Consider the following 21,125-nt stretch of genomic DNA (forward strand, 5'->3'; position numbering starts at 1 on the left):
CTAACTAGCTTACCATCTCACTAAGAATTCCGACTGCAAATATCGAATAATTGAACACATACAACAAAATTATTTTTAAGCTAATCTTGAAATATTAGCCTTTATTTCTGCCTTCCGTCTTCTTCTCTCAAATGTACACCGTGCCAAACAGTTATGCTGCCATCTGGTGGACAATAGTTGATTGACACCCAAAATGAACTACCCATAGCAAAAACAGAAAGCACTGCAGTAGATCCAAATTGACAGTGGCAAACATTCAATTAAACATGAACGAATCAACATGTGACAAACCAAAAACACAACAGTGCATTAAATCAGCATAAATAGGAAAATGAGTGTTTTTACATCTATACAAAAAAAAAATCACATTCACATCATGATAGAGGTTATATATAAATGATAAGGCTTGTCTGCAGAACATGAACCTCCCTCAAATCCCACAGCCTTCCCAGCCCGCGTGCGAGATGAAAGCATCCCCGACTCCATGAAATGCTTTGGCAGCTCTGCTTCTGCCAGCAAGCTTGCTTTTTGTGAACTTTGCGATAACATGGGAAAATAGTCATAAATAAGAAATAGACGCATGAATAATGTAGTCGAGCATTGTGATTGACGTGATGGCTGAGGGCTCCTGATTAGGGCTGCGAATGCTTGCGAGTAGAATTAGAGCAAAAAATCAAAAAACACCAGTCCGACTGTGGGACTTGCTTTTCCACGCTGGGTGAACTGTAATGGTTGTCTTGTTTGTAAATTGCGTTCTTTCAAAACACGTGTCTGTGATCCGGTGGCTTGGTCATCTTATGCTCTTTAGTTGTGTACATAACGCACAGCCATGCTTGGTCTCCTTTATTGTTCTAAGTGGAGGAAGAACAGATCAATGGTTCTCAGCAGTGTGTGGCGGAGCTGCAGGAGGGAGGCTGCGGCTTTTCACTCGGTGAGTGCTGAGCAGCAGCAACCCCCCCCCCCCCCCCAAAGCCCCCCCCACCCCAACCCTTCCTTTTCATGTGTGCCGAGCAGATCTGTCTGCAGCCTCGGGCCAGCGCAAGTTAACAAATGTACAGCGAGCATGTGAAATCTCATTTGCATAAATCCGTAGATGTCGCCGCATTTCCATAACTGGATTCCTTTGTGTGTAATTGGGGAATGGATATGTGTCGTTTGGGTTTGGGCGGAGGACGAGCGAGATTGAAAATGATGACATGTGACAACTTTGCTTCATTATTTGCCGGGTTACGTCATCCCATCTTTGATCACACAGTTGGGATCAAACTGCCCACCGCACACATTTTGCAAGCGACCCGTGCTGTGTGCACGACATGATGAATTAATAACAGGTACAGGAACAAACGCTACGATAATTACAATAAATAAAAACGCAGTAGCGCCTTGGGATACAAACGTAATTAGTTCCGACGCCTCAAAACACGTGCGTCTCACATCATCATTCCCCTTTTTTAAATGAATGAGAATGCCTGTGTTGTTTTTAATATGGAAACGAGCACTCTATAATAGTGTAAATTTGAAAAACAATTCAACAGAATTTCAATAATTGAAGAGTTTGCATCATGGTTAGATGTGTGCGCCTTGGCGACCTAGTATCAGTTTAATACAGAGGAGATCACTGCAGTAATATTATTTTTTTTTTTTGGCAGAGGATAAAGAATACATGTCTGTGAGGATGATTATATTGTCTGTCTACACGTGTTGCTCCACCATGTGTGTTCAAATGTCCGTCTTGGAAATGCTATCAATCATTCGCCTCTTTATTGCGTTTTGTATAGTTTGTTAGCATTAAGCTAAACTGAGTTTCCCAACGTTGTTTTCGACATACCTTTTTTTTCCCCCTATCTTTAAAATCTTGTAAGCCAGGTCATCGTTCTTAGTTAGAGGCAGCGGCGTAATCTAATTCACTTGGCGTAAATAAGATAGGCCATTCCTCGATGTGATGTTAATTTATGCAGATGAAGACTAACCGACCTCTTGCTGACACTCACGTGAGTCATTTTAAGAACAAGCCTCGACAAAACAGCATTGATGAATATCTGAGCGGTGTTTTGTTTTTTTAGTTGAGGTGGTGTGTGTTGTGTGTGTGTGTGTGGGGGTCGGTCCCTACCCTGACATCATGTGTTGTTGCATAATCATCTCGGCCTCAGCGGAGTCCAGCTGAGACCTACCTTCTCTCTCTATCTCCTTCCATCAGTTTCAGTGCTGCGCTTTTTCTCTATCGCCTCTTCCAAGGCCGCCTTTTACAGCCCAGCGCGACACAGGTGATGGATGAGGTCGAACGGAACCCCGAGCCGGCAGCTCTAGCTCTTTTGTGGTTTCAGGGTTTTGTCTTCAAGGCGCCGCAATTCTATCAGCCGGTTCCACTGGGATTGCTACCTTGCTTTGTCGGAGTGCATGGGAATGACAAAGTGTTTCGGAAAGAAAAAAAAAAAAGTAATGAAATGATCTGCTGTAGCGTGTCACTGTGTAAAAACAAGTGGCATAGTTAAGTGTGAATTGCACACAACAGTCTTGATATGATACAATATTTTGCTCATAACAGTAAAATGTCGTCTGAGTCAAATTCGTTTTTGTCATAGTTTCCCTCGGAGGGCCATTACGACTGTCATCGTCTTCCATATACAGACGCAACAAAACTCGTTTTGAAATCAGAGACTCGTAAAAATTGTTCCAATATTTTAAAAAGACAAATGGTCATAAAAAATGCTAGCAATGTCTCTATTTTTTTTAAAAGTGACGACAATTTGTCATTTTAGTCATGACACAAAGTCAAATGTTGGCTTAGCGGGCCACATAAAATGATGTGGCGGGCCGTATCTGGCCCCCGGGCCTTGAGTTTGACACCCAAGAAAAAAATTGGACAAATCACGAGTCTCATTAACGAAGGTCGCGAAAGATCCGAGCGCTAATTCTGATTAGCCTTTCGTGAAAGGTTGACAAGACATTGGTTGGGCTTCCGTCTTTTAATTGTGTCAGTTCACCTGTTCCCAGGCTGAGCGTGTTGAAGCTAAGCACTTTTGATGTACACTACTTTGGCCACCGCAGGCACGTTCTGCCTGACAACGCTGAGAATGGGTTTTTCCCTATGAATTGAGGAAACATTTCCTTTTAAGAGGTTCTTTTATCGAGATGCTCCACGCAAGCCTCGGAGGCATAAAACTCCCTCGGGTAAGATGTTTTGTAAGTTTAGATCATCAATTTGCTGACGACGTGGAACTGAAAACTAAAATAATGTGGACTCTGCGGAAAGCTCTTTAAGCATTTATTCGATGCACTTGAAGGTCCGTGTACAAGTAGACTTTTGTCTTGACATTTAAGAGTCCGAGTAAAATGACAAATGTTTTTTTTTTCCCCCCAGTTTTGTATGAATCTTTCTGCCAACTTGAGAACAATGATGTACTATGAGTAGTTCCACTGCTTATTAAAAAAAAAAACAATGGAGTGTAACAGATTAATGGCGTTTCCATTCATTTCAATGGGGAACGACGATTTGTTCATGGAACAAATTCAACTTCATTCTCAAGGCACGTCTGTATTTAAGATTAAAACCATCTTTCTTTGTGTTTTGGAATGCACCTTTTATCCAGCCCAGTGGGAGGCGGCCAACTGTTTTGCATATGACCTCAATATTATTATTAATATGATGACTACTCAAGCACATTTATTGGGAAAGCTCATTACATATGATCATTTTTAAGGAAAGGAAATATATAGGTCAGCGCATCGTGAAGCAAATGCATGGCATCCCGCCAGTGTTTGCATCTTATGTAATAGGCCGGAATATAAATGTGATACTCAGACAGACAGAAGGTGCCTTCCAGGGACAAATTGAAAAGAAATTGACCAGACAACCGGAGAATAGTAGGTTAGGATTTGATATACGTTTCGTGGCGGTGGCAAAACATTAATTATTGACATTTTGGATGCAGCATTATAAACAATGCTAGCAGTATGTATATAAATATCATAAATGTTGTAGGTTTATAGAGATATTGAATAAAAATTCGAATTCTATAGATTCAGCGAGAATAAATCCCCGTTGCCCTGCACTAGTAACGATTGTTATATGATGTGTATTGTATTGTTTAGGCAGTGGGAATTTCCAAGCTGATTTAAATACGATTTCCTATAGTGAATTCCCATTAGGGAGGAAAACCGACAAAAGGAAGACATGTTGAAATGTGCACATAGCCGCTGATATCGTTGTATGAAAGAGTCAGTGTTGATTTACATCAAGAGATAATCAAGAGCCAGCGTCGTCTTATTTTGCCTGCTGCACTTCCCTCATTAGCCTGACTTGCTCTTTGCTCTTTTGTGATGCAGCCGTGTAATCTTGGAGCGCTCAGCGGTGCGCTTCCTCTGGCCTCGTTTTCAAACTGCATATTTCAACGTGGTGGGGGGGTGAGGTAACCATTTATGAAGACGCAAAACAAAATCTTGAATCAAATAGAAATAAAACGAATACCCACAATATGGACAAAAGTATTGGGACACCGACAAGAAGAAAATATACAGGTGTTGTTGTTAAAGTGTTTTTGGTAACTAGACCTACCAAATAATAATTGTAAATAAGAATGACTTCTGAGCAACTATCAAACTAAAGAGAAAGAAATGAATTACTCATTCGGTATTGAAACAACCACAGGGCTTTAGCACAATGCTAACAAACAATGGAAAACATAATAGACAGGCTAACGGATAGCACTTCAAGATATTTGAACACAAATGATGGAGCAACACATGTAGACAAGAATAGGAATATGTTTTTTAAACTTGCCTAATATTATTATTATTATAATATTTGATACTGCCCGGTTCACAAATGTCATCCCATCAGTCATAAATTGGGTATCAAGAACCGTTGAAGAACAAGCAGCTAGACTCAGCTTTAGATACCTTTCTAAGCATTTTCTTTGTTGATCCGTCTTGACTGTTTGTCTACTCTCGCCGCAGCCACAGCGTGCTCTCTGGCCTCGGCAGGCAGCTGTTTTCTGACAAAAAAAGCACTAAAAGCTTGCTACCTGCACCACATCAAAATGACACGGTTAGTGGCTGCCTGGTGAGTACTGTGCAGAATTTAGCCATTAAAGAGCCAGACGCGTCCCTAAGATACCGTAAAAGCAGAGATCATAACAGCCAATATTGGTTTTTAATCATGGTGCCTTTATTGACGTTAGCAAACATGGCATTAGCCACTTGCAGTAACTTTTGGGCCTTTAACAACAAGAGCTGCTTTATTATTTGGATGATATGGACGTTAAGCATTTTCTTCGTTGACATTAAGATTCTGACATTTAATTTTGAGACATGAAGCGAGCTTTAGCTGTTTTACATTAAGACTGTCATTACCGAAATAGCTTTATGTATTAGGAAAAAAAGTGCTCTGTCGCCATCTTGTGGCGTGACTAAGCAATTACAAACCATTGTAATAATAAACCCTTTGAAAAAAAAAAAATTGCATCACATTTCGGACCCGTACATACCGTTTCATATTGTTGGATATTTTGTAATTTTATTCTTCCTATCAGATGGCTATACAGTATTTTTTTTAACCCCCTCCTTCCCCTTTCCTATCTCGCCAGCTACACCTCCTCATCCGTTTCTCCGACGCCCCCCATACCTCTGCCTCCTGCATCCTTCCCCCTCCATCGCTGATAGCCCCTACCCACACGCCCTCCCTTTCCCATCTACCATGTTGGTAAAAATATCTGCAGACAGCAGGAGAGGAGGCTCTCTCTCTCTTTCTCTCTCTCACTTTCTCTCTCTCTCTCTCCTCACTGCTCGCTCTCAGACAATCTACCCATGTGACTTCTCAGGCTGACTGTGCCTCAGCTCCATTCAGCCTCTTTGCCTACCAGCCGGCTGCTGCTAATGAGCCTTTGTGTGGCAGGGAGAGCAACACTATGACAAAGAGGGAGCTAAAGTGTGAAAGATTGTCTTATTGCTTCTCCTAATAAAGCATACAGTATCGACAGTCTCATCTCTCAGGCTGCATCCCCCTCTTTGTCTCTCTTTCTCTCTCTCCCTTTTTTTTTTTTTTTTTAAACCTCATGCTGATGGACCTCTGGGGCCGTTGCAAGTCAGTGGACTGAGACAAAATGGGGAAGCGCTTCATCCATCATGTGTGAATTGCCGCATTAATGATTGTGTAGCCGTCCTGCTGTGAGAAGAGGTGAAAGGAGTCAGAGTCCGCCAGTGGATGCAGGTCAGTGGTTCCCGTGAGGGCCGGTTGGCCGGCCGGCCGGCGCCAGAGGGAGTTGCCGTGATGTTGCATGCATGTTTGCTCTGTGTGCTTGTCTTTTATGAATCATGAGATGAACAGAAATGCACGCATGTGTGGTTTTATATCAACGAGTGATTAGTGGCTTTGTTTTTTTATTGCGATTTTAATTCCTGTGCTATAGTCAGAAGGAGACTAATCATCGTTTGGGATATTAAATATTGGCTCATCTGATGTAGAATCATATTTGATCATTTGGATTTTGAATTGAGAAACTGCAGTGTATTGTTAATATTTATGTAGACTCTGTTTGTGTCCAGGTTAAATAAACACAAGGCTGGGGAAAAACAAAACTGGATTTTTTTTTTTAAATTTTGGAAGTTATATTCTCAGTAATTTAAGGATAAATACCAAATATGTATTTTTTTTTTAATTTTTGTCCTGACCTACAATATACACATGTATTTAATATACTGCATATGCCGTGCTATAAAATGTGACTACAGAACTGACACCAAAAGCCCACTAGAACTTGATGAAAATGGTACAAATGTATGCTGACTCACATTTAACATGAATTTGAATGCAATTGGGTCATTTCAAACACTGAAACAACCCCAAATATAAGAGGGTGTGTACACTTGTGCAATCACATAATTAAATGACTGATTTTAATGGTGGAATATTTTTCTATTTTTTGTTATACATTTGAAGAATATATATATATATATATACATATATATATATATATATATATATTCTTGCTTTGGTGTGGGACCTCATGCGCAATTTGTTGCTCTGGACACAGTGTCACATGGGGAAGCAGTAGTTGTGAGGATACACTGCCATCACCATGGCAACCACTTTTTAATATCAAAGCCTAATGCAGCCTCAGCAGAGAGAGCTAAAGCGGCGTACACATAGGTTGCTAACAATGCGCTCTAATTCGGAACCTTTCGGAAGCTGCCCACGCTATTTCTGGTGGAAATTTCCACCAAAAAAGTGACGTCTGGATCAAATATTTGAATTTCCTGACTTGAGCATTGCTGTTTATTTGAAATGATGGCTTGCATAGCGATGTTTTAGGGAGTGATGCTTAATCTACAAGCCTGGAGTTGAATGTGGCACCCTCGCTGTTATAGAAAAAAAAAATCATAAACTCCCCCGGGGAACAATGAGTCTCTCTTTCTGGCAGCCGAGGTTCTCCTATCTGGCTCGCACCTCTCTCTTGGCATGTCTTCTCCCAGGAAGCATTTGCATCTGTAACGACTCGATAGCAGAGCCCCAGATGAAAGGCGGCGGCCGTCTGTGAAAGGAACTCCCCCACAAGCTGCTCTGACAGATAGACAGGATGAGGCTCGCCCAAGATGCCGGCCGGCCCCCTTGCTCGCCGTTTTTCCGAGGCGGGAAGCCGTCGATCTGCCAGTCATCGCGTGCACAAAGGCAGCTGTTCCCCCCCCCCCCCCCCGACGATATCGGCAACTCTGATTTGTTTGAGCCCGGGACGGTAAACAAATTAGGCTTGACCGAAAGGAGCGTTGCGGTTCGATTCCCTCGAATCACGGTGTCGAACTTTGATGGGCTGTGAATATCCACTGATTATTTTTTTTTTTTTTATTTGCCATCATCCATTCACTGTCCCACTTGACTCTAAATATTCCGAACGTGGATTTCCATCAGTGAGCATTTCCATTGTCAATCATGTCGGTTTTCCCCTTTTTTCTTAAGCCCCACTATAAATGAAGCCAAATGAACTTCCTCTACATCAGATCGAGAATGTAATTAGCGTCTTTCGCTGGCCATGGCTGCTCCTTTGTGCCAAGGTGATCAATTGCCGGGGGAGCGCCGTGCAGGGAGAGCTGACGGGAGAGCTGGTGTGTGTGTGTGTGTGTGTGTGTGTGTGTGTGTGTGTGTGTGTGTGTGTGTGTGTATGCGGTGCTAATTGAGTGTATTGAGGATTACACAGGCCTCCTAAACTGGATATTAAATAATGCGTGGCCCCTGCTCTGTCTGTGTTTCAGGTGCAGATGTGTCAGGCCATGAGCGGAATACTGAAGAGGAAATTCGAGGAGGTGGAAGCCTCCTCCTCCCCGTGCTCTTCTTTGAGGGAGTCTGATGATGAGGTATCCTGCAGCGAGAGCGGGGATAGCAGCGACAGCGTCAACCCGTCCGCCTCCGGCCCTTTCACCCGTGAGTACCGCTCGCTAACAAAGCGGCTAATCCGAGCAGGGAGGAATGTTGTCGTTTCATCAGAGAGGAGGAAACAAAGGAGGTGATGTTAATCACGATGGGACTAATGGTGTTATTTCAATGCCGTGTGGCTGAGCCAGTTTTTTTTTTTTTTCAGTGTGATATGAATGCACAGTCATAGGCGTGCAGAGGAGAGGCTAAGTGATGCTGAGAGAGCACCGGTGTAATGGAAAAGCGCCATGCGCAGGCAGCTTCCCTTATTAGGAGAAGCATCAGCATGCCAGCCCAGTCAGATGAATGAGATGATGACGTCTCAAGCTGTGCTGCACATGTAGCCTCTAACCCCGCTTTTTCTTAAAAGAACATAGTGAATCGACATTCACGCAGCATTAAGACCAAAAAGTGGGAGGGGGGGTTCAATAACTGGCTCGACGCGGTTATGGGGATCGAAACCGCAACCTCTGGGTTGGGAGACGACCACTGAGCCACCATAACCCTCGTTTAGCTTTTTGGAGATAAATGCTTAGGGATGAAATAGCTGTTATAGCTATGTGAAGAACGACAATCAGTGCCGTACTGACGAGCTGAGTGGAATCGAGAGATCACGATGTATAGCCAGAAGATTCTACTTCCGTTAACAAACGTTTTCTTAAAGAACAACAGACACAGAATGAAGAGCTAGGGAGAAAATATGACCGTCATCGCATTCATCGTATCTTTGGAAAAAAAAAAAAAGAAGAGTCATCGCCGACATAAGGAGAGGCTTCTGTCAACCGCAGCTGCCGGCATATGGGGCCCGGCGAAGATTGACCTTCTGTCAGTTGTCATGTGATGAAGGGCTGCTCCAACGACTCGCTCGCAAACATTCAGGCGCAGATTCCAACGTGCCCGTAACATCTGCTAAAACGAGCTGGTCGCATTTGTTTCGCCCGCAAAGTGGGCGGGGTCTCCTGCTCAGAACACTAAAGCGTTGAACTTTAATGTCTGATAAGGGAACATGACTATTGTGAAGGAGTACTCTTCAACTCAGGACCAGCCGGGGGGGATTATTTATACTCCAGTGTTGCCTTCCTCCCCCTCAAAGCTTTTTGTAGTAGCATAGAAGTGGGATGACGTTTTTTTTCGCAAAGTCCGAGTCTTGCGACTAGCTTTTTCTTCTTGTGATGTTTATTTTTAAATTTTTAATTGCACAACCAGCACTCAACCGTGCAGTAATTTACGATAATTTTGCCAGGTTTGTGCTGCTTTATCTCTTGCGGCCACCGGATGGCAGTATAACGATTCTAACCGCTCCGTTTTCCTCAACAGCTGGCTCCATCCTAAAGCGAGAGAAGCGTCTGTGCACGAGGAGGGTGCATTTTGAAAAGGTGACCGTGTACTACTTCAGCAGGAGGCAAGGCTTCACCAGCGTGCCAAGCCAAGGCGGTAGCACGCTGGGCATGTCCAACAGGCACAGCTGGGTCAGGCAGTATTCCCTGGGGGAGTTTGCCATGGAGCAAGAGAGGATCCATAGAGACATGTTGAGGGAGCATCTCAAGGAGGAGAAGCTTAACTCTATCAAACTCAAGGTGAACTACGCTTCTTTGGAGAGATGAACGGCACTTTTCAGCTGATTTGCGATACCATTTTGGTCTGGCTCTTATTTATACTGGGTGTAATTCCACTGTCAACCACTACGTCGTAAATTTGAACTAATAATGGAACAGGAAGTATTTCAGCAAAGCCTAATTGAAGTTCAAAAATATTCAATACCATGTACTGTAATCCTTCTTTATATGACGGCTTTAGACTCGTGACTTATTTCATAAAAATAGAAACAAACTAATCAAATCATCAAATTGACCCAGATTCTCTGGTGCTTTCTAGCTTACCAAAAACGGAACAGTCGAGTCAGAGGAAGCCAACACACTCACCGCAGAAGACATTTCCGACGACGACATCGACCTGGACAACACGGAGGTGGACGAGTACTTCTTCCTGCAGCCCCTGACTACTAAAAAGCGGAGGGCACTGCTCCGTACCTCCGGGGTGAAGAAAATTGACGTGGAAGAGAAGCATGAACTTCGGGCCATCCGTGTGTCCAGAGAAGACTGCGGTTGTGACTGCAGAGTCTTCTGCGAGCCAGACACCTGCGCCTGTAGCAGTGCAGGGATCAAGTGTCAGGTAAATGCTCATTCTGTGTTTACAGTCAACTGGAAATAGAATACAATGTTGCCTTGAGATGAGAGTTTCCAAAATACAATTTATCTACCATGACTAGGCTGTATGGTGGCAGTGAACTAACTCTAACTTCACAACAACCTTTGGAAAATGGTTTTCAAGCTATTAGATGTCACTCCAGGTTGTAGTTTATTGTCAAATTATACGTGAAATGAGAATTACTACATTTTGTTTCTGTAAAATGACATTCTAGATGAGCTTTTTGCCTGCGAGCTTAATGTAAACACAATGGGAAACGCATTTGAATGCTTTCAGAAATTAATATTTGAACTCAAACCATGCAGGAACACATGTAGATATTTATTATTAAAGTACTCACGGTCAGTCTTTTCTCAAGGAGTTGAGGCGATTTAAAAATGTTGACACTGCAAACGTCTAAGTATGACGTCTTGTAGTGCCGCGCCGCCTAGTGGCCACGGTTAGCAGCACATTGGCCATTCAATTGATGCAGTGTGACAAAAAAAAAATCTTTTTAGTGTACCTAGTGTTATGATAACGTCATTTATCCGTTTAAGACAGATATTTTTTGGTACTGATTCCAAATCTGACTTGTTTTTTTTTTCCTCTCACAAATTAGGATTCGCTTATCCAATATTAACCATAATAAAATGTAAGGTATTTCTAATATTTATTAATTTTGGGTCAGGTTCGGCAACAAGTGGATTGTTTTTTCTGAAATATCATAGTTATAAATTACAATGCTCATTCTGGAAAAATGTAACGGCGTTTTTAAATCCGCATAAAAATCATTTGGGTCACAAAGTCGTCATTGATTTAGAATTGTCTGTTGATGTGTTTATTTTGAGATACTATATTTCACAACCATTAGAAAAAAACAATTGAAAAATTTGGTTTGTTCCTTTCTTTGTTCCTTCCCCTCTAGGTGGACCGCATGTCATTTCCATGTGGTTGCACAAAAGAAGGCTGCAGCAATTCGAGCGGCAGAGTAGAGTTTAACCCCATCCGCGTTCGGACCCATTTCCTGCATACCATAATGAAGCTGGAGCTGGAGAAGAGTCGCGAGCAGGAGCAAGCTTCCCCCACCAATGGTTACCATGGCAACGAGGCAGTCAGTTCCAACTCTCTGGTTCAGTCTCAGCACAGGTTAGACTACTCTTTGCCCGACGCCGTTCCGCAAAATGCCGGCGTGCACTTGCAGACGGCCGGCGAGATGGACGAGCCGCTGGAGGACGAGGATGAAGAGGAGGAGGAGGATGAGGACGACGAGGAAGATGACAACGAAGATGAGGAGGACAGCAGCAGCGTTTTTAGCGGGATTTCAGACTCCAGCACTCAGAGTTTAGCCAACAGCGACTCAGAGGACGAGGAAGATGAGGACGAGGACAGGTCGGAGAACTTGTGTCACACCGAGGTGGTGCCATTGGCCTCCGTGCTGTGTTACGGTGACGACGAGAATCACGTCAACGGGAACGCTTATTTAATGAACGCCCCTTCGGCTGAATATTATCAGCTCGGGAACGGCGGCACGAGCAGCCAATCAGGCCAACCCTACGGGGAAGCCTTAGCATTCCAAGAGCCAATCAACGGCAGCCAAACCCAGGGCGCCTTCCCCAAACCGCCAGTGGAACAATACTCTACGAATTTTAGCGCACCGGTGGCCGCTTTAAGCCACTACGTCCACGAAAACGATAAAGCGGATTTTGTGGATTCTGAGGATCAGTTTCACAACTATCTGAACAATAACACCCACGCAGCGTTCAGCACTCACGGCTCATGCGCCTCGGCTGAGGCGCCGCCGCAGTCCAACGTTAACGGGCACCCCGACTTGAACTTACTCGCAACGAGTACCAAGAATCTCTCTTTACCGGCGGTGTAGAAGCTGCCACGTTTGCATTTTGACTCTCAAAAGGTCGAATGGAGGCTAATGACTTTTGTTCGTTGAAGGCGTTTTACCTTTAATATGGAAGGTTTTTAAAATTTTAGTGTGGTAGCATTTCGCCCCTAAAATTTTGGAAATCCGCTTTCACATGTGCGACCAAAAATATTTGGGTGATTGTTTTTTTTTTGTTTTTTTTTGGGCTGACAAACTCCAATCTTCAACCTCATGGAACCCAATCTCCAAGGAATAAACAAGGAGAGTCCTAAAATGTTGAATTAAAAAGTGTGAAATGTCTTCAACCAACTTAAATCGCCTTAATTCAATTTTTGTGGATTTCCATGATCTGAATGATTAGAGATCGATCCAAAATGGACATCTTGGAGGATTACATTCAAAGCCTTTGGCATTGTCCAAACACAGCACCGTGGCCCATTTTCTCGGTGTGGTCATTCCATGGTAGGAATATTTCAAAGACCTCACATACGACCACAATGGAAGCTCAATGACATCACGCCGTGCAATGTTATCTTGTAATTTCAGATGTAAAGTTCTAGTTTTGAGCAAATATTGTACCGTAGATGGAACTTTTATATGTCTATCGTGCGTGTTGAAATGTGTTGCAAAAAAAGGATTACCGTCAAGTTTATTTATTATTGTTTAGGAAGTATACGTACAGTATATATTGTAAAAGTTTTGATAATACGCATGCTTTTTTTTGGGGAGGAATTGCAGCAGTATTTAAGGGGAACAAAAAGCCTATTGTTTGATACAAAAACAAAAAAATATGCTTGTTTTTTTTTTCCTTCCTATGATATGCTTTTCGATGGTTAGAAAAGCATGTAAAAAGCCTGAGTTGTTTGTTGTTATTGGTCAGATTGTAATCTTTATTGGGACTACAGTACAGTGTTTTTCTTCAATTGATACTTGAATGGTGAAAAGGTCAAGAGTTGCTATGTTCAAAGCATTTCATTAATACAGGGATATTAATTAAATAGCACTTTGTAATGTCTCCAAAAAACAATTTCAATTCATACTCAACACAAAGTAACTTCTAAATATTTATTTCAAATAATGTGATTCCTTTTTTTTGTTTATTATTATTATTGATTTGAATGCAGTACAAACAACATTCCTGTGGTTTATGAGGTTTATTTATGTTGATCCATTGAATGAGATTGTTGTGTGCAATAGTTATCTACTAAAGCTATGTCCCTAATTTGTTTTCTCTACGGCTTAACACTGAATATTTTTCCTTTCTAATTGCCATTACATTGAATATGGATGACAATCACAGCTTGATATTAGATCATAATTGAGTCATTGTAAATGACTAAGTAGAGGGATTTTGAAATAAGCACTTCTTGACAAAAGTAATGAAGCACTCAGCTGCTACCGCAAGATTTCTTAATTTTTTTTAGTAGTCGTGTTAAGTTTGGACCTTGCGTGCGTGCGTGTGTGTGTGCAGACTGCGTTCAGGCAACGGAGTTAATCAATAAAGCTCTTTGAGCATATTTTGCCAAAGCGTACTGTAAGCTACAGTGTGAGGGCGAGACACTATGATGTTGCATCCAGTCCAGAACCCCCCCCCCCCTCAGTATTTATGAATGATATACCAAAACATGTATTTATTGTGATAAGTCAGTATTGAGTAAATTGCTTCGGTATTTTAAAAATTGTTCAATTTTCAATGCTGATTGTGAGTTGTAAAAGCTTCCTGTGCCTGATTTCTTTTTTCATTTTTGGATTCTGTGAAATGCATATGTTTTGCACAAAGTGATCCCATTTTTTTTTTTCTATGGTTTTGATTTGTATCTGTAGATAGAATTTGATTAGTTTTCATTTTTACATGGTTTGGAAATAAATGTCCTTTGGTCTTCATGATGTCATGTTTGAAGTCCACGTGAGTGTCATTTGTTATTCGACAGCGCCCCCTCGCGTGCAGATCATGTTAATCATTTGTCATTTTTAACCCTTGAATTTTTGAATTCTTACATTTTCTATGGACACACACGACTGCACTTTTCTTCTGAATTTATTTTTCCAAATTCCTCATTTCCCATGAAATCATACAGTAAGTCTGGTCAAGTTTGCAGTTTTTAGGACAGTTAGCAAAAATAAGTTGCGAGAGCTTTGTCCTCTTGCAGCACAGTGTGTTTGTTGGTAATCAGAAATCATCAGTCAAATTATTTTCAGTTCAATGTGGGCCATTGCATCGGCTCCTTTCAGTGCCAGCCAAGTTCACATCAAGAAAATGGCCCACAACAAAAGTCTTCCCCACACCCATTCACACAGTAAGTAGATCATCTTTTCTCGACCTCATATAGAAAATTACATACATCTAAGGCACTGGATGAAAGTAGTCATAAAAATATATTCTTAAAGAACTATGCTCACATTTGTTTCTCAGTTTTTCCTAGTCAGTCTCTTTGGTGCACTAATTGTAAACCATTTATTTTGTCTTTTTTTTTTGTTTTACTTTTAGAGAGATACTTAAGAGAAATATTCAATTCAATGTTGGCTTCATTGTGCATACGAGGAGTGGAAAATATACATCGGGACAAAAGTCTTGGAACGCTAATGGATTCCAAAACCTTAATTCTTCATAACTATGGACAATTGCACGATTCCATTTAGTGTTAACGATTTTGGGAAGATTCTTAAAGGCCTGATCGGATGACAACTTTGTAAAAAAATCTCAGGAGAGTGGAAGCTAATGGCCCAAATTGTGTCTGTGTCCCAATACTTTTGTCCATACGTCGGATCTCAAATCCAAAAAAAGAGGCATCTTCATTGCTCTAAGCATCATTGGGTTCCCATTGTGATGGAGGTCAACGTGTCAAACGTTTCCTCCCCACAGTGCTTTCTCCCGACATTCAGACTTTGAAGCAGCGACGGTTGTGTTTTTATGTCTTAAAAATAAATTAAAACTCGTTGCAGTCGGGAATCTATATATATATATAAAAAAAAGGGATACTCAAGACGTCTACATTCAGATGAAGGACCAAAGTTGGTATCTGTCCGTGGGGTCGCAGGGCGTCAGGGCAGGATGCTCAAAACGGGCAGTCAGGCACATGTTCGAAGTCGGCATGGAGAATAAGTGGTTCTAGTCGGAGAGAAACAAAAACACATTCTTGATGGCAGAAAAAAAAAAAAAAAAGTCAAATAAAAATACGCGGGATGAAATCCTTGAAATGGATCTTTCACAATTCGGTAAAAATGTGTTCTTCTTCCAAACTGTTGAGCCTCAGCTCATCAAACTTACATCTTGCAGCTCCCAATTTTGCTCCGGTCCGACCGCCGTGTTCCCGCCTTTGTACTGGCAGACCTCCAGTTTGACGAGCCCCTCAACCCCGTGCAAACACAGCTCCTTCTGAATGTTGTGTCGAATCTCGTGACGCGTGGAGAACTCAAAATACTACAGCCGCAAGCAAAGAATACATAGTGAAGGAAAAAAATGATTCGACTTTTGTTATTAAGCCATAAAAGACATTTGCTTTCCCAACCTGGTTCCCTCCAAGTCCGTGACATGGGTACATGATCAGCTGTTTGCCCCCGTCATTGTTCTCGCCCGCGTCCAGACACGAGTCCTTGCCCACATTTTTCACCTAAACACAAAGAAAGGACGTGAAATGAAAAGCTAACAAACTCCCCCCTGCAAGCTGTTCAAACAACTTGAGTGTCTGGACGCCAAATTGGAACTGCTCTGGACCCGCTGGAGGTCCCGTGCAAAAAAACCCGCAGTGGTTACGCTGAGCCTTGAGGATTAGTTGGGGGGGCGGGTGAGTGCCCATTCTTACCGCGCCAAAGCGCAGAGGGTTCAGATCAGGCATGAAGACTTCTGGATAGACATTCTTCAAGTACCAGGAGAAACTCTTGCACTGCAGCCGCTCACGGAGGTCCATGCGCTTGGAGACATCACCAAAGGTTTTCTATAGAGCAAAATAAAAAATAAAAAAACAGGATAAAATAGTCACCAAATTGTCTTACAAAACACTTTTGTAAGATGGATTTATGTGTATGCGTCCACACTGATAGCTGGTGCAGAGGACTCCTTGAGGAATGTGCATTTGAAGGGTACTCGAGGTAGAGCCCTGAGGGATCTTTTAATGGCACCTATGAGACCACATGTCAAGAAACGCTGCGAGCCTCTGTCATTTACCAGCGTTGCCTTCCTCCGGGCACTTACGTCTCTGCCTGCTGCCAGCAAGCTTTCATCGCAAGCATTTTTTTCTTCTCCAATGTGCTTCTTTTTACGGAATGAGTTAAGTACACGATTTGACCCGGCAGAATGTAGTTCAGCTAGCGTGTAGAGTTGAGACAAACAGCTGCTGCTGGGTAATTAACAGAAGGGATATGTTGAAACTTGCCTCCTTAAGCACTAGCCGATGTGTGTGTGAAAGTTTTTCGACGATGAACTGAAAATGCTGATGAGAAGGTGATACATACGTACATCTTTGGCCATCTGTCCCGCCTGCTGGTTACGACGGTAGAAGATCTCCTTATACTCATCCATCCACACCTCGGCCAGTCGGACCTGGTTGCGGGCGATCACTTGAGTGCCCTTGGGAAAAGTATGGGGACTTTTGGTGCGGAAAACGTGGCCGACGACAGAGCACGGGATGATCTCCAGCTGTCCGCCACATTGCCAGACCTGTCGGTGACATGGGAAATCCTGTCAAGTTTTGGAACATTTACAATTTCATTCAAATGTAATCATAAGAAATTGGCACTCTGAGAATCCTCACCCTGAAGGACATCTCAATATTCTCACCACCCCAGATTTCCATTTGCTCATCATAGCTTCCGACGTGGTAGAAATATTCCTTCGAGATGGAGAACAGCCCGCCGGCAAACGTGGGGGTCCTACAGAAGACTCGGATTCAAAAAGTTGTTTTTGGCAAAGTCGAGACGTGCCGGGGACGCTCGGCTCACTTAATCGGGTAGGTTTCATCCTTCCTCCTATTTTTCTCATGATCCGGAAGACTCTCCCATCCAAAGGACAAGCCCCAGTCAAAGTTGCCCCGGTTATGGTTCTGGCCGTACGGGGACGGCTTCATGAATTCAAAAGTGTTGAGATCAATGGTTGATATGTCCGGACTAACCACTGCGGTGGAATTTTCGGCTATCCTGGCGAGCAGCGGTTCCAGCCAGCCGTTAAAACATTCGCCTGAGAACACAAGAAACCCAATCGGTTCTGGTTCTGTACTCAACATTTTTTTTTTTTCTTTATAGTTGTGGACTCACAATGGGCATCCAGAAAAGTGAGCGTGTCACCGGTGGCCACAGACGCACCCAGCAACCGAGCAGTAATGAGACCTTTCCTCTCGACTTGCCGAACGACTCGCACGATACTCAGCGCTTTCAGGTACTCGTCCAGCTGGTCCTTCAGGATGTCTGAAACGCAAGGAACAAAGTTCAAAAGTGGAGCGTGAATGACTTTGACATTTAGAAACCATCTGGTTTAGCATATAAAGCTGAGAGGACAATCGAAGTGACGACTGGAGAACATTTGCCATCCTCGGCATGAGTGACTCAACCAGAAGAAAAAAGGAGCGAGCTTTGCTGGTAATCCTCAGCAGAGCGAGCTATTTGGTCAAACCAGTTTCCATCGAGGAAGCCTGCTGCATATCCGGCCACCGCCTGTGGCCTGGCCCCTCATAAGTAACTGAATCTGAGATGGATTGAACTCCCCCCCCCTCCCTCACGGTTTCTGTTACCGACCTTCAGCAAGAGTAAGCTTTGACTGTGAAGTCCCTTTTTAAGAAAGTACTCATCTAAAGTTCTCCTTTCCTGGAGCGACAAAAAAGGAAAAAGGTCTTCCTCTCCACGCGAAATCAAACCCGGCAAAAAAAGGGGGGGGGGCTCTTACCATCAACACTAGCGTCATCCACCAGGATAATCTCCTTGAGGAGAATGGCAGGCGATGTATGCAGGACGCTGTACACGGTCCTTAGCAGGGTGCTCCAAGCCTCATTGTGAAAGACGATTATCACGCTGGTGGTTGGCAAGGGAGGGCATCGCTTGAAGGTCTGCTCAATACATCTGCAGAGAGAAGCACAAAGATGGGTCTGTCCGGAGGGCTTCCTCTATGGCGTGTCGGATCACTGCCGTCACACCGCTACCGTGTGTGGTGACATTTTTGGTCATCGAATGGGCAGTGGGAGAAAGAAATGGATCAGATTAGATCAACAAAGAAAAAAAAAAAAAAGCAAGAGTTATGTGACTTGTGATTTACACTTATTTTTTAATTTGGATGACAATTAATCCAGGTTAAAAAATTGCCCATAAATGGATTTAGCACAAATTGGTAGGGGTTTGCCATCTATAGTTTAATAACATTGTGCCAGTTGAGTTTTATTATTTTATAACCAATATTAGACAGCTCAACAAGTAGGTGTGACCGCAGCTTGGGAGCTGAGCAATTATTTGGGAAAGGAGTGAGCGACATTTGGTTTGCACAAACATGGCCGACTCCATATTGAGTTGAAGCGCCAGTCAAACATGAGCTCTTTTGTATGAAGAGTGCACGAGCAAACATACTCTGGTGGTCTCGTGTCTGCTCCCAGGTCCCGGCTCAGGGAGATGCGATCGCTGGCGTACAGATTGAAGCAGTGCTTCAGCTCGCCCGCTTCTTTTTCCTTCTGCTCGGTGGGACTCAAGGAGTCCGTGCGGAAGGGCTTGCCGCCGGCGCCGGGAGCGACCGGGTTTTGGGGAGGTCTCTCCAGGGCCGGTTTGAGCTCGGCGGCCGTGTAGCGACCCGGCAAACATCCGGCACCGTTTGCGCTGTGCTCCTGACGAACGGGGGCTTTAATCTGCATTTTTGGAATGGCGTCCCTGAAGTTATGAACGGCTCCCATCACCATGCCCAGCATGGTGTCCCGCTTCACTTTGATCTCTTTCAGCCACGGGTCCTCCTGCGGACTTCGGCTTTCCACTTCCCATTGTATGAAGAACACAAAGGTGACAAAGACCAGAGCAGCTACGACCAGTTTAAGGGGGTGCAGTCGTCGTCGGAGCACTCTGCGCAGTACTGTCATTCTTCTTGGATGGAGACCCAGACTGCTTTTTGAAGTGTAGGCCCAGCAACTACAATACATCGATCAAAGTCAGGGTTTTGGCATTGACGTAAAAAAAAAAAAAATACACACGACAGGATCCGGCCCATCCCATCTATGACTATCCGAATCTGAAATCATAAAAAAATGGTATGGGGTACTGACACTATTAGTGATTTATGGCTTGTTTGGTTATTCTTGTCCATTAATTTTCCTCGATGCATGTTTCATCTGTTTCTGTGTTTACAATACTTTCTAATGAAACCAAGCTTTACCAGTGCATTTTCAACAACTTGACATTTACTCAATACTATCAATATGAAGCTTAATGATAATTCACAACTTTTGGGGAATGTCACAAAGTCACTAAATAGTGGTCATGACTTTAGTGAAACAAATGTGACCCAATTCCACATGCAGTTCAACTACTTTAATACAAAGTAAGCAGCCATGCAGTTGGTAAAATTAACTTTTAATCACAAAACAAATATCCCAACGTGTCATCAATTAACCACGTTGCTGAGAATTTCGCCAGGAGGAAGAAGAGGGGAAAAAAAAAACTTACCATGAGTCAGTGAACTAGACGTGCAATAAAAAAAGGCTCCCAAATCGACTCCAACAAAAATACAAGGACCGAATTCATGTCGACTTCCGACGGGGCAACGCGTCGCTACCTACACCGACGCCAAGGAAAAGCTGTTGTTGGTCGGGGAGAGAAAAAAAAAATCCGAAAAAAAGATTTGTACTTCAACAAACTTCCGTCTCGTTGGCTCCAGGTGCGCTGCTCTCAGGTAGAAGGCGGAGAGCAACTGATGCGCATGCGCAAAGCCGAGCCCTTGTGTCAAACTCCATGGCTGCAATAAAAGGGGAAACCCCAACAAATATCAATGGACTTATTGGACAAAGCAATTTTTTTTTTAAATCACTTATCATCTATCGCATATATTAGCACACGCGGTCGTAAGTGTTTCTACTGGAGTCGCTCGCGTTAAATGAATTAATAAAGGATGGTGCCAGTGAGGTTTATTCAAGAGCTCCATTCATCCACCCAGTTGCTGGGATACAAATAGAGGAGGAACGCGCTTTATTCAACACCGCATCTAATCGGCCTCTCTTGGGAACATTTAGCAAAAGTTACAAAAAAAAAAGCAAAACAAAATGTAATTGGTGAAAACAAGTTGTTGCTTCCTGTTTTCATAGCCTGACACTTACCAGAAGATAGATGACAAATTTCCCCTGCTCTTTTCTTCGATGGTCACGATGAAGACTTTGATGTTAAGAGGAGCAATGAGGTGGATCCCACCCGTAGGGGGAAAACTGTCCTCGGTCACTATTGTGGAGCGAGTCTGCCTTCAACTGGTCTGACTCTGGCACTGCAAGCATCCCCAAACACTTGGAACAACCAACGTTAAAGAAAAAAAAAAGACAAACGATTACTATTATCATAAGCTATTACGCAATATTATTGTACTGCAATATTAGGGATTTTGATCAACAAAATTACGAGAAATGAAAGTGTCAAGAAGAATATTCGAAGAAGCAGTTCAACAATAAACTTAAGAATGAATGAATAACACATGGTCAGCAGGATTTAAAA

The 21,125-nt window shown here is 43.1% G+C and overlaps 3 protein-coding genes across 4 annotated transcripts in view; 1 reads left to right on the forward strand and 2 right to left on the reverse strand.

The window, feature by feature from the left end:
• xirp2b (xin actin binding repeat containing 2b) overlaps positions 1-116 on the reverse strand; it is a 25,894-nt gene extending 25,778 nt beyond the window's left edge. Inside the window, exon 1 of the mRNA XM_085920055.1 lies at positions 14-116. The gene's annotated coding sequence lies outside the window, so the exon portion shown is untranslated. The remainder of the gene's footprint in view (positions 1-13) is intronic.
• The window catches only part of csrnp3 (cysteine-serine-rich nuclear protein 3), a 16,102-nt gene extending 1,858 nt beyond the window's left edge, over positions 1-14,244 (forward strand). Inside the window, exons 3-6 of the mRNA XM_085920058.1 lie at positions 8,245-8,413; positions 9,722-9,981; positions 10,280-10,576; positions 11,517-14,244. Of these exons, the coding sequence (XP_085776184.1) occupies positions 8,251-8,413; positions 9,722-9,981; positions 10,280-10,576; positions 11,517-12,470 (1,674 nt within the window). The 5' untranslated portion in view covers positions 8,245-8,250 and the 3' untranslated portion in view covers positions 12,471-14,244. The remainder of the gene's footprint in view (positions 1-8,244; positions 8,414-9,721; positions 9,982-10,279; positions 10,577-11,516) is intronic.
• galnt3 (UDP-N-acetyl-alpha-D-galactosamine:polypeptide N-acetylgalactosaminyltransferase 3 (GalNAc-T3)) lies at positions 14,133-20,372 on the reverse strand. Of its 2 annotated transcripts, XM_085920056.1 has the most exons (11): positions 20,094-20,372; positions 19,014-19,559; positions 18,343-18,515; positions 17,718-17,867; positions 17,406-17,640; positions 17,219-17,336; positions 16,924-17,124; positions 16,271-16,402; positions 15,977-16,078; positions 15,736-15,888; positions 14,135-15,576 (listed from the first exon to the last, which is right to left on the reverse strand). In XM_085920056.1, the coding sequence occupies exons 2-11, from the start codon at positions 19,508-19,510 to the stop codon at positions 15,463-15,465; spliced, it is 1,875 nt and encodes a 624-aa protein (XP_085776182.1). In that variant the 5' UTR covers positions 19,511-19,559; positions 20,094-20,372; the 3' UTR covers positions 14,135-15,462. The 2 variants fall into 2 exon arrangements, with proteins under 2 accessions (XP_085776183.1, XP_085776182.1); XM_085920057.1 differs by lacking the exon at positions 20,094-20,372 and having other exon boundaries at positions 14,133-15,576; positions 19,014-19,554.
• Positions 20,373-21,125: the final 753 nt, after the last annotated feature.

Source organism: Syngnathus leptorhynchus, chromosome 9 (assembly GCF_054491065.1).
Source record: "Syngnathus leptorhynchus isolate UIUO chromosome 9, UIUO_Slep, whole genome shotgun sequence".
Lineage (NCBI taxonomy): Eukaryota > Metazoa > Chordata > Actinopteri > Syngnathiformes > Syngnathidae > Syngnathus > Syngnathus leptorhynchus.

What these genes read in the sequence shown, in the direction of transcription:
- galnt3 (XM_085920057.1), bottom strand. Translation starts at nt 19,510, where the DNA reads ATGACAGTACTGCGCAGAGTGCTCCGACGACGACTGCACCCCCTTAAA. An exon ending in GATGAAACCTACCCGATTAA is followed by an intron (nt 17,337 to 17,405) that starts GTGAGCCGAGCG and finishes AGTCTTCTGTAG; the next exon opens with GACCCCCACGTTTGCCGGCG. An exon ending in ATATTGAGATGTCCTTCAGG is followed by an intron (nt 17,125 to 17,218) that starts GTGAGGATTCTC and finishes TGTCACCGACAG; the next exon opens with GTCTGGCAATGTGGCGGACA.